The 12,728-nt window shown below is 44.5% G+C and overlaps 1 protein-coding gene across 1 annotated transcript; it reads right to left on the minus strand.

Annotated features, from left to right (window-relative positions):
- Window positions 1-6,373: 6,373 nt before the first annotated feature.
- LOC109159552 lies at window positions 6,374-8,530 on the minus strand. Its single transcript, XM_019307676.1, has 4 exons — window positions 8,330-8,530; window positions 7,358-7,978; window positions 6,797-7,208; window positions 6,374-6,714 (listed from the first exon to the last, which is right to left on the minus strand). Exons 1-4 carry the CDS (start codon window positions 8,528-8,530, stop codon window positions 6,374-6,376), a joined length of 1,575 nt encoding a protein of 524 aa, XP_019163221.1.
- Between the last annotated feature and the right edge of the window lie 4,198 nt (window positions 8,531-12,728).

Consider the following 12,728-nt stretch of genomic DNA (forward strand, 5'->3'; position numbering starts at 1 on the left):
AAAGTGTGTGAAAAGAGTCAGTGGGGGGTAGGGGACCCGCCACCTACCCATTGTCGTAAACCGCCGCCTGGCAGCGGGCGGCCGGCGGGCGGGCAGCTGCCCGCCGGCGACCCGCTGCCGGAACAGTAGAAACTGGCGGGTGGCCCACCACCCACCGGCTACCCGCTGGAATTTTCCCCAACTCGGGACCCCGGCTTCCCCGTTTGATGTTTCCCCGATCCCCGTGGTGTCCCAACGGACCCCGTTTGTCGTGCCTATGTCTAGTTTGATATTTCGGGTACCGTTCGTAGGTTTATGAGTCTATTATATTGCATGCTAATGCTAGTTATATTACGCTTTATCCCCCTTCCCAATGTGTAATGTGGGTTGCATGTGCTTGCTATGTGTTATGTGTGCGTGTTGCCCCAATTCGGTTGCGATCGGATTGGTTATCCTGAGCTGCGGTTCAGAAGCCGGCTACAGTCAGATGGGAATTCCTGGCTGCGGTCGGATGACGGTACCCTGGGCTGTGGTCCAGAAGCTGGTTGTAGTCAGATGGGAATTCCTGGCTGCAACCAGATGACATTTTCCTGAGCTGCGGTTCAGAGGCTGGCTGTAGTCAGATGGGAATTCCTGGCTACAGTCAGATGACACACTCTCTTGGGCTGCGGTCCACTGTTTGGTTGCGATCAAACACTATGATGAGCTGCGGTTCATCGGTCGGTTGCGATCGACCCCTCCGTGTTGCGATACGGGGCAGGGTGCTGCGGGGCCGTGTCAGAGCTATATGCGCTGACCCTCATGTATGGGCATGCGATTGGTCCTGTGGCGCCAACAAAGTGTGTTATGTGTTGTGATATGGATGAGTGGTGATTATGAGTGTCTTGGGGGATGTGACTATGGGATTTATATTGGGGATTGTTCATGTTGGGTTATGATCATTGATTATGCTTTGCGTTATCTGCCTTATCTGTTGTGAACTGCATATGCTCGTTATAACTGTTGCTTGCGTCTGGCCTTATCTGTCGAGTCATTCCCGGTTATTAAAGCTAGAGTTCGTAGGATATATCTTCATGCTCAAAATGGTTTTCGTATATCTATATATATCTCTATATGTATTGTATTTCAACGCGTTGGAGTGGGTTACCAGCATCTCTCGCTGAACAGATATATTTGGCTTTCAGGCACAGAAGATTAAGTCACTGGAGTGCGCTAGAACTTAGAAGTAGATAGTTTCCCTTTTGGCCTGTGTGCCACGTTTACGTATTTATGCTTTGAGGATATTAGTTAGTTAGCCTGTGCACTTGGGTTCTCTAGCCCAGGTGTGGCATAGCACCCCGAACGCTTGTATTTATATCTTGGGATTTAATAAGATTCTACCTTTATTATAAGTTTTAAATGTCTTGAAAATCTGGGGTGTTACACCAAGCGGAATACTTGACGCTTCCGCCAGATGGTCAGATGTGAGCGAAATGCCCTTTGTTGAACTAGGCATTTCCTGACATCTCGAAAAGGAAACCTACTTAGCCGCGTTCTTATCTTGTTGGCTTTGCGTGTTCGTCCTACCAGGCACACCACCGAGAACCATTCGCCCCGAGACTTTCAAGATAGCCTGCATGATGGCTAGAGGAAATAAGGTATGTTTTGCGGCTCCCACTCTCCCGGTCAAATAGAAAACCAGTTTCCAGTCCATTATGTGTACGGCTGGTTAGCAGCTTACTACCAAACCCACTTTAAGACCCCTGGCCTCACGTTATCCAACCCAAAGATTGTCACCATTTCTGGAGAAGGTGGTGCAAAGCATTACAATGAGATGGATGCCCGTAAGAGGATATTCAAAGGGGAGTGTGTTTCTTGGCTCTGCACCTCCCGCAAGAATGACAGAGATTTTATCTTTTGCGACAACCGTAAAGGGAGTGAGGAAGACTTTGAGTACTTCATATGTTTGCGCCCTAGCTTCCTCGTTTTGCGCCAAGGATCTCAATGCAAAGCTGAGCCTTATATGCCTCACCACTTCAGCCGTCAATTTGGATTTTATCAAGCATATGCCCCTGGCCTGTTTGAGAAGGATGTCCTCTATGTTTCGTTCACCGAAGGATTCCGAATTTATCGCCAAACGATAATATCAACCCCCAATCCAATGCGACATTTTCCATGAGCCCAACTGCTCTAAAGAAGCACGCTTCAGATGAGTACAAAGCTTGGTTGAGCAATGTGAGTGCAAACCTCCTTAAGAATCGTATCACAGACATAGCCGTAAATGGAAACCCAAACATACCCATTGACGAGGAAAGAACTCAAGAGCAAAGAGACCATTAACTGCTTTGAGGAAAAGCAAAGCACCAGCACAAGAGGACGCATCATCTCGAGATCAAGCCCGGGGACATGCAACTCAAAAGAGGAGAGAGGAACATGTGATGACGATCAAGATCGCTGTTGGAAACGGCCTAAATGGAGAGACCATTGAACAAGGTTAAGAAACCTCCCCAAACTTTTCCCTTCCATATATTGTTGAACTTTGGCATTTGTTAACATACATGAACTTCTTACAGGATTCTGTCGAGCCACTTGTTAGTAACGACGCCCAATCATCAAATCACCATTCTTCGATAGGTGGAGGACAAAGTAGTGGGCGTTCTAACCCCCTTGACCTTGAGGTAGCATCTCATCAATCAACGCCGCCCTCCAACGCAACTCATCAAGAGGCACAACCGAAACCGTCCCAAGCCTCTATTCTTCCCAACGAGGAACCATTTATGTAAAAATACATGGCTTTTATCGCAAGTCTTTGGAGCGTGGAAGCTTAATGAGACTCCGACTAAAAGCATTTCTTCTTTCAATAAAAGCGTTGAAAAACAACTCAAGTGTATGAAACGAGACAGAGTGGACCTGTCGACGTTGGAGCAATGAGTGGCCGAGTTCTTTAAAAAGGCCAAAGTTTATGATCAGACGCGGTCACAGCTCTTAAATGCAATGCCCGCCGAATCCCAAGTCGCGGAGCTATGTCTTGCGCAAGGTGTCCTTTAAGATCTCAACAAAAGCACTCTCAAGCCTAAGCGCTGCTGCTTGACCAACAGAAAGCCCTCAAAGACTCTATCGATCCAGAAACCGTCTTGGAGAAAACGATAAATGATGCGCAGGAAGAGTTGACGAAGATTCGGGCCTAAAAATCGGAACTCCAAGATCTTGTGACAAAGGCTCAAGAACAACATAACGCATTGCAAGAAGCTGTGACCATTATTGAGACGGAAGTTAGACGTATTCGAGGCAGCCCCATGTTGACGGACGAAGATGAAGAAAAACTTGCTTCAGTCAAAAGAGAGCTAGAAGCGTACAAGGAAGACCTTATGGGTTTTATAATACTTTAGATTTTTTTTCTTAGCTCTTGTATTCCTTCGGTTTTTCATTTGTTTACTTTAAAAAAAAAAATTTCGGCTAGTTAGTATGAGTCTATCTTGAAAACGAGACTTTGACACGAATTGAATCCATTTTTTTACTCAACAGTAGTTGCAAGCAATATAATTTTCTTGATTACAAGTGCAAAAGTGAACTTGAAAGAAAGTAATTGAACTTGAATATGAACAAATGCAACTAAGTCTAAACCCAAATGAATCACTTCAACAAAAATCTGACAAAAGAATTTACTCTTAATTATAACATGAACAGAGATGATTAAACTTCAATTAATCTACACTGTTTTGAACAAACGTGACACAAAGGGGTTTATTTTAATTGTAAATGAACTTAGAAAAGAAAGTGCTTTTAAGTTGCCTACGTACTCCTGCGAAGGAGATATAGTCAAACGTAGTTCAAAGGACCATTTGAATAGGTAGGGCCATTATGCGGGCCAGGAGTTTACCATACACAGTTTAAGCTCATGCGGGTCAGGAGCGTCTATGACTTGGGCCCACCCATAGACAAGAAAGATGTTTTAGCAGTTTAACCACGTGCAACATTTTTGTTGGATATCATTCATTAAGTAGTCCCGTGTGCTTAGGGATGATAGATTTTTAAAAATTTCCCGTTAATAGGGTCAACTCGCACACCATTTTCATCAATTAACTTGTAAGCACATCCTGAGTATGCTACTTGTACCATGTAATGTCCATCCCATATTGGGGTGAACTTATGCCCAGTTTTCATGGTAATGATGATAGGTCTACAAACCGCCAATACCTTGTCACCAATTTGAAATGTGTGAACCCTCACCCTTTTGTTAAAAGCTCTATGTAACACCCTTAAATTTTAAAACTTTTAATAAAGGCAATACTATCATTAAATCCCAAAATAGAGCATAACTAAACATAATTGTTGGGGTGCTATGCCACATCTGAGCTGGAGAACTCAGATGCACAGGCTAAACTATCTAAACAGTAGAAATCCTCAAATCAATGTTAAGTACATCATCATGGCACGCAGGTCGATAAAAAAACTAAACTAGCTAAGCCACGGGTCCAACTAGCGCGCTCCGGAGCTACTCATCTGTGCCTGAAAGCCAAATATATCTGTTCAGCGAATAATGCTGGTAACCCACTCCAACGCGTTAAATACAATATAGGTAGGTATATATAAGAAAAATCATTTTGAAGCCGGAATACATATATACTTATGAAACTCTAATTTAAAATTGAGAATAGACTCAATCAAGTAAGGGTAGGCACATTCAACAGAATGAATCACGCAAATAAAGATACTAGCATGCGCCCTAAGGTCACAAGACTATTTCATATCAATCATATTAGTATTCAATCACTATTTCCAACACGTAAACACATTTGGTGGTGCTGTAGGACCAATCGCATGCCCATACATGAGGGTCAGCGCATATAGCTCTGACACGGCCCTGAAGCACCCTGCCTTGTACCGCAGCATAAGGGGATTGATCGCAACCAATCGATGAATCGCAGTTCATTTATAACGTTTGATCGCAACCAAACGGTGGACTGCAACCCGAATAATATGTATATCTGATCGCAACCAGATTATGGACCGCAGCCCTATATATATAAATAACAGCCGATGGTTCTCAACCCATCCAACTGCCTGTATAGCCGACCGATCGCAACCGGCCGGGTTAACAGCCGATGGTTCTCAGCCCATCCAACTGCCTGTATAGCCAATTGATCGCAACCAATTGGGGTATCATGCACAATTAACACATAGCCAAGCACATGCAACCCACATTAACACATAAGGAGGGGGAAATCATATATATAACTTATGTGTGGTCAACCACACTACTCGAGACACGCCTAAGGGTTCTCATGCACCTTCCTCCTAGGCCAATGGGATACCAATTCGACTAGCATGCAATACACAAAACTCTTTTATCCTACGAACGGTACCCGATACATCAAACTAGACTCATGCACGACAAACGATGGTCCAATGGGACACCACGGTACACGGGGAAAACCACCATGATCCACATTCGGATTCCAGCGGGTGCCCGGCGGGCACCCGCTGCCAGGCGGTCTTATGGAGCAGCGGATAGGTGGGCTGGTACCCCTGCTCCCACCTACCCCCCACTGGCTCTTATGTAATAACTCAATCCCGGGATCCCTCGTGGAACCCGAAACCATGTCCAGACACATTTAAACACAACAATGACACCACGTAATCAAGTAATGGATTAAAACCAAGAATCACATTAAATACATCCTAACATGACTCCTAAATATGCCAAGACTCAATACCCGATCATGCAAAATCCCACCCAAACATACCAAGAATACCACAATACAAAATCCACGTTTTAACCCTAGCGCTCTAGTCATAATTAAAACATAAGATCATTTATATAATTTATCTTAGAATCAAGAATATCAAGATTATCACATACGTATCAAGATCAACACATAAACATCAAGATCATCTCATAAACATCAAGATTATCTTATAATCATCATATCAATCTCAGGAAAAGCCTTATCAAGACGCAAACACAGAATCACATATCAAAGGAGCCAAAGAAGGAGATTATAGCAAGGAAAATAGATTTTGTTGAGACATGGGTTACCTCTTAGCCTTAATTAGAATCCTTGGCTACTAAGGTTCTTGCTCTAAGATCTCCTCTTCATGATTTCTCCTACGTTTGGTGATAGGGGAATTCTTGGGAATTCTTGTGTGGTGGAATCTATTGTGGTGTGATTTCTAGGTGCTTCCTAGGTCCTTATATATACTTAAGAGTCCTAACTAAGGTCTGAATGGTAAGGATTTCTTATCCTATTCCTTATACGACTAAGGGTTTGGTTTTGGGATAAGGGTCCATGATCCATGGTGGACCCTTCTCAATTAATTAAGGGAATTCAATTCTCTTTTAATGGTAAGTAATTAAATAATTAGTCTGGGTTAGAGGCCGTAACACGGGGTGTTACACTCTAGATATCCGAGCTTAATAACATTCCAAACTTAGTTGAGCTTGTAACCTCTTCTCATCGAGAGCTTCTAACTCTGCCAAGCGCAACTTTACATTGTCCTCTTCTGTATGGCCTTCTTGGATAGCTAACCTTGGTGAAGGTATTTGGCATTCAAGAGGCAAAACTGCTTCGACCCCATATACCGGTGAGTATGGAGTGCTTTGCATTGCTGTACAGTAAGTTGTTCTATATTCCCACAGAGCTTCTTCTAATCTCTCGTGCCAATCACGGTTTGACTTCAAGACCACCTTTTTCAGTAGGTTGCATAGAGTTTTGTTAAAAGCCTCGAGAAGTTCGTTTGCAGCTGCATAATAAGCTGAGGAATAGTTTACATTTTTTATCCATCAACTTATTATCGAATGGTTTCCCATTGTCGGTTAGGATATACGGAGGGATACCGAAACGATAGATAATGTGAACTCGGATAAAGTCTGCAACATTTTCTTTCTTCAGCTCCTTTAAAGCCACTACTTCAGCCCACTTTGAGAAATAATCAGTGGCTACTAATATATACGAATGCCTTGCTGATGATTTGGGTGTAATAGGGCCAACCACATCGAGTTCCCATGCATCAAATGGGCATGATGCTACCGTCGGATGTAGTGGTTCTGGAGGTTGATGGATAATGTTCGCATGGAATTGACATGCTTGGCATCTACGGGCATAGTCTATGCAATCCTTTACCATTGTTGGCCAGTAGTAACCCATCCTTTTGATGTGAAAATGTAACTTAGGACCAGATTGATGAGCATCGCACACTCCAGAGTGAGCCTCCTCCATCGCCTGTAAAGCTTCCTCTTCGCCTAAACACTGGAGGAACACACCATCAAACAAGCGCTGATATAGAGTGCCCTTGAAATATATGAAGCGATGAGCTCGACGTCCTACGAGGGTCTTTGAGGTAACTTCCCATCAACAAAGTAGTCGATCAATCATTTCCTCCAATCCTCCTTATGCACCTCATAGACAGAAGCAGTCGGGAGTTCAACAGTTTCGTCAAGAGAGCCATCGTCTTTGAAGATTGGAGAGATCACCCATTTTTGGCATACTCGCAACCGAGCCTCATCTACAGGATGGGATACAGTTGAAGCTAAAGAAGCTAAGCCATCAACTTGCTTATTTTGTTTCCTCGGGATGTGTTCAATCGTAGCATCTCTTAGCCCCTGCAGGAGCATCCTTACATAATTGTTGTATGGGATCAACTCTGGCTTTTTTACTTCATAAACCCCAAACACTTGGTTGAAAATCAGTTTGGAGTCCCCATATATGTTATCCCTTAGTTGCTTCATATCAGTTGCAATTTCAAGTCCCAAAATGAGTGATTGATACTCGGCAACATTGTTCGAGCACCGTTCCGTCAAGGTAAATGAATAAGGAAACACTTCCCCTTCTGGCATAACAAAGACAACTCCAGCTCCTGCCCTCTCTTTGTGTGCATCTCTATCAAAGTACATCGTCCATGGAGGTAAAACTTTGATCACTAGCACATCCTCATAAGGTAAGTTATCGGACAGTTCCCATTCGGCAGGAATTGGATGATCGGCTAGGAAATCTACTAAAGCTTGCCCCTTAATGGACTTCTGTGGTACATAAATGATCACATACTACTGAAATAATAAGTACCACCTCGCAAGGAGATCGGAAAGAACAACCTTTGCCATGACATACTTCACTGGGTTTGCCCTGGAGACTAGCTGAATTGTATGCGCTTCAAAATAGTGCTTGAGCTTCCTAATCGCGAATACGAGTGCCAAACAAAACTTCTCAATTGGTAGATATTTGAGCTCATTTGAAGTCATCATTCTACTTAAATAATAAAGGGAATTTTCCTTCCCTTTATCATTTTCTTGTGCAAATAAAGCACCCATGGAGCTTTCTTAGGCCAAGATGTAAAGAATCAACGGGCGTCCTGGAATTGGAGCAGTTAGTACAAGAGGCTTCATTAGATAGGACTTCATGCTTTGAAATGCATTCTTGCATGCCTCATCCCATACAAACGAGACACCCTTCTTCATTAAACGGTTAAAGGGTTGACATCTTCCTGTCAGGTTTGATATAAAACTTTGGATATAAGCCAACTTCCCATGAAAGCTTTTAAGCTCATGAATGTTCCTTGGCTCAGGCATCTTCATTATAGCGTCGATCTTAGCTTGTTCATCTCAATGCCCCTGTGTCGAACAGTAAACCCAAGGAACTTTCCAGCGGCAACCCCAAAAGCACATTTCAGGGGGTTCATTTTGAGTTGTCAAAGACTTGCCTTAGATGCATCATGTGATCTGTGCAGAGTTTTGACTTCACAACTAGGTCGTCTACATAGCATTCCACCATTTTATGCAGCATATCATCAAATATAGTCTGCATAGCCCTTTGGTATGTAACACCTGCATTTTTCAAACCAAAGGGAATCACTTTGTAGCAATAGATGCCTTTTGGCGTACGAAATGCTGTCAACTCCTCATCTTCTAGCGCCATGCAGATTTGATTATAACCGGAGGAGCCATCCATGAATAACATTGTAACACCCCAGATTTTTAAAACATTTAAAAACTTATAACAAAGGTAGAATCTTATTAAATCCCAAGCTATAAATACAAGTGTTCGGGGTGCTATGCCACACCTGGGCTAGAGAACCCAAGTGCACAGGCTAACTAACTAATATCCTCAAAGCGTAAATACGTAAACGTGGCACGCAGGCCAAAAAGGGAAACTATCTACTTCTAAGTTCTAGCGCACTCCAGTGACTTAATCTTCAGTGCCTGAAAGCCAAATATATCTGTTCAGCGAGAGATGCTGGTAACCCACTCCAACGCGTTGAAATACAATACATATAGGGATATATATAGATATACGAAAACCATTTTGAGCATGAAGATATATCCTACGAACTCTAGCTTTAAAACTGGGAATGACTCGACAGATGAGGCTAGACACAAGCAACAGTTATAACGAGCATATGCAGTTCACAATAGATAAGACAGATAAGGCAAAGCATAAACAATGATCATAACCCAACATGAACAATCCCCAATATAAATCCCATAGTCACATCCCCCAAGACACTCGTAATCACAACTCGTCCATGTCACAACACATAACACACTTTGTTGGCGCCGCAGGACCAATCGCATGCCCATACATGAGGGTCAGCGCATATAGCTCTGACACGGCCCCGCAGCACCCTGCCCCGTATCGCAACACGGAGGGGTCGATCGCAACCGACCGATGAACCGCAGCTCATCATAGTGTTTGATCGCAACCAAACAGTGAACCGCAGCCCAAGAGAATGTCATCTGACTACAGCCAGGAAAAAGGACGAACCGCAGCTCGTATAGAAACGTTTGATCGCAACCAAACGGTGGACCGCAGCCCAAGAGTATCAATCTGACCGCAGCCAGCTTCTGAACCACAGCTCAGGATAACCAATCCGATCGCAACCGAATTGGGGTAGCACACACACATAACACATAGCAAGCACATGCAACCCACATTACACATTGGGAAGGGGGAGAAAGCGTATAACAAAACCTATGCGTGATCCATCACATACTAAGAATAGTCCTAAGGGGTTCATACTTCTTCCACCTAGGTCAACGGGATACCAATTCAACTAGCATGCAATATAATAGACTCATAAACCTACGAACGATACCCGAAATATCAAACTAGACATAGGCACGATAAACGGAGTCCGTTAAGACACCACGGGGAACGGGGGAACATCAAACGGGGAAGCCGGGATCCCAAGGTGGGATAATTTCCAGCGGGTAGCCGGTGGGTGGGGGGCCACCCGCCGGCTGCCCGCCGTACTTTACTGTTCCAGGCAGCGGGTCGCCGACGGGCAGCTGCCCGCCCGCCGGTTACCCGCTGTCGGGCGGTGTTTCTCGGCCGTGGGTAGGTGGCGGGTCCCCTACCCCCCCACCTACCTCCCACTGACTCTTTTCACACAATTACGTCCCGGGAACCTTTGTGGAACCCGAAACCATGCTTAGACACTTTACAACGCAACTAATAATTAACACGTAGACAATTAACGGATCAAATACGAGAAACGAACGGCACATAACCTATCATCCTTTTCTAATATAATCAACACCCAAACATGCGATTTCCCCACCCGATAATCCAAGAATAAGATCATACGATAAAACCTAGGGTTCTAATCACTTTTATATCAACAAGTATACGGTTCGTCTTCTAATTGCAAGATTCGGTAAGAATAACACATAAACATCAAGAGCATCACACAATTATCAAGAACAACACATAATCATCAAGAACTCTATATAATCATCAAGGATTCCATAATCATCCAGAATCTCCCAATATCAAGATCCCTCATGGGATCATCACATCAAACATCAATAATAATCATCATATCTCGCCAATACACAATAGTATGGGGGAAACCCTAAGGGGGAATCATAGCTATGAAAATAGGTTTTGTTGAGACATGGGTTACCTCTTAGCCTTAATTAATTCCTTGGCTATGAAGGATCTTTCTTTAAGCTTCCTTGCTTTCTTGATTTCTCCTAAGGGGATTCTTGGAGCTCTTTTGGGGTGGTGGGGCGTTAATCTTGTGGGGAGGCTCTAGGTGCCTCTTAAGTCCCCTATTTATATATTTAGGAGTCCTAATTAGGAACTAATATTATAGGCTTGCTAATTCTATTCCTTTTGGAACTAAGAATTGGGTTTATATGTGAGGGCCCACGGGCTATGGTGGGCCTTTTTCCCTAATTAATCATTATAATTTATTCTTTCTCTTGGGCTATTGATTAATTAACTAATTGGTTTTAGGACTCGTAACACGGGGTGTTACACTCTCCCCCCCTTAACAGGAAGCTTCGTCCCCGAAGCTTGGCCCTTGGTGAAAGGTTTTCTTTTAGTTACCTGGTGTGAAAAGCTCGGGATACCGCTCTTTCATTGTGTCCTTAAGTTCCCATGTTGCTTCCTCGGTCCCGTGGTTGGTCCAGAGGACTTTCACCATTTCTATGGCTCGGTTCCGGGTGTTTCTTGTCTTGGTGTCCAGGATTCTTACGGGTTTCTCTTCGTATACTAGTGACTCGTCGAGGTCTACGACCTCGGGTTGGAGTACGTGGCTTGGGTCGTGTATGTATTTCTTTAGCTGAGATACGTGGAACACGTTGTGTACCCGTTCTAGTTCGATGGGTAAGGCGAGGCGGTAGGCCAAATCCCCGATTTTCTCTACGACTTCGTAAGGGCCGATGAATCGGGGGCTGAGTTTTCCTTTTCTTCCAAACCTCATTACTCCTTGTGTGGACGAGATCCTTAGCCAGACCTTGTCCCCGAGGTTGAATTCGGCTTGTTTCCGCTTTAGGTCGGCGTAAGACTTCTGGCGGTCTTGGGCGGCCTTCATCCTTTCCTGGATGTGTTTGACTTTAGCTATGGTGTCTTGGAGGTATTGGGGGCCCAGTGTTACCGGGTTGACCATATCTTCCCAACATAAGGGGGTTCTACATTTCTGACCATATAGTGCTTCGTAGGGTGCCATGCGAATGCTCGCGTGGTAGCTGTTGTTGTATGAGAACTCGATGAGGTCTAGGTGCTCTTCCCATGTCCCTTGGAAGTCTAGCGTGCAGGCTCTTAGCATGTCCTCGAGGGTTTGGATGGTTCTCTTGGTTTGGCCGTCTGTGGTGGGGTGAAAGGCTGTGCTTAGCTTTAGTTGCGTCCCCAACGCCGATTGTAGTGATTTCCAGAATTGCGAGAGGAACCTGGAATCTCTATCGGACATAATGTTTCAGGGGACTCCGTGGTATTTCACTGCCCGGTTTATGTAGGCTTGGGCTAGTTGCGTCATTGTCCATGTTTCCTTCATGGCAATGAATCGTGCTGTTTTGGTCAGCCGATCCACTATGACCCAGATTTTGTCCTTGCCGGTTCTCGTTGGGGGTAACCCTCCGACGAAGTCCATGGATATGGAATCCCATTTTCTTTGTGGTGTTTCAAGGGGTTGTACGAGCCCCTTGGGCTTGCATCGTTCCGCTTTTACTTTTTGGCAATTTAGGCATCTGGCCACGAAGTCTGCGATTTCCTTCTTCATGTTTGGCCACCAAAACGTCCTCCTTACGTCTTGGTATAACTTGTCACCTCCTGGGTGAACTGAGTACGGGGAGTTGTGCCCTTCCTCCAAGATCCGCTGTTTCAAGTGAGGGTGCGTTGAGGGTACACACCACCTTCCTTTGTAACGGAGACTGCCGTCCAGGCGTGCTTCGAAGGGGCCTTCCTTCCCTTGGGTTAGGTCGTGGCGAATCTTATCTAGTTCCGGGTCCTGATGTTGCCCTGCCTTGATTTCCTCGAAGAGGGCGGGTATGG

This window comes from Ipomoea nil, unplaced genomic scaffold, assembly GCF_001879475.1.
Source record: "Ipomoea nil cultivar Tokyo-kokei standard unplaced genomic scaffold, Asagao_1.1 scaffold0117, whole genome shotgun sequence".
In the NCBI taxonomy this organism is placed as follows: Eukaryota; Viridiplantae; Streptophyta; class Magnoliopsida; order Solanales; family Convolvulaceae; genus Ipomoea; species Ipomoea nil.

Coding starts and splice junctions, on each gene's coding strand:
- LOC109159552 (XM_019307676.1), bottom strand. CDS start 8,530: ATGAAGATGCCTGAGCCAAGGAACATTCATGAGCTTAAAAGCTTTCAT. Junction 7,979..8,329: donor CCTATCTAATGAAGCCTCTT/GTACTAACTGCT, acceptor TATGTACCACAG/AAGTCCATTAAGGGGCAAGC. Junction 7,209..7,357: donor CGACTGCTTCTGTCTATGAG/GTGCATAAGGAG, acceptor GTGTTCCTCCAG/TGTTTAGGCGAAGAGGAAGC.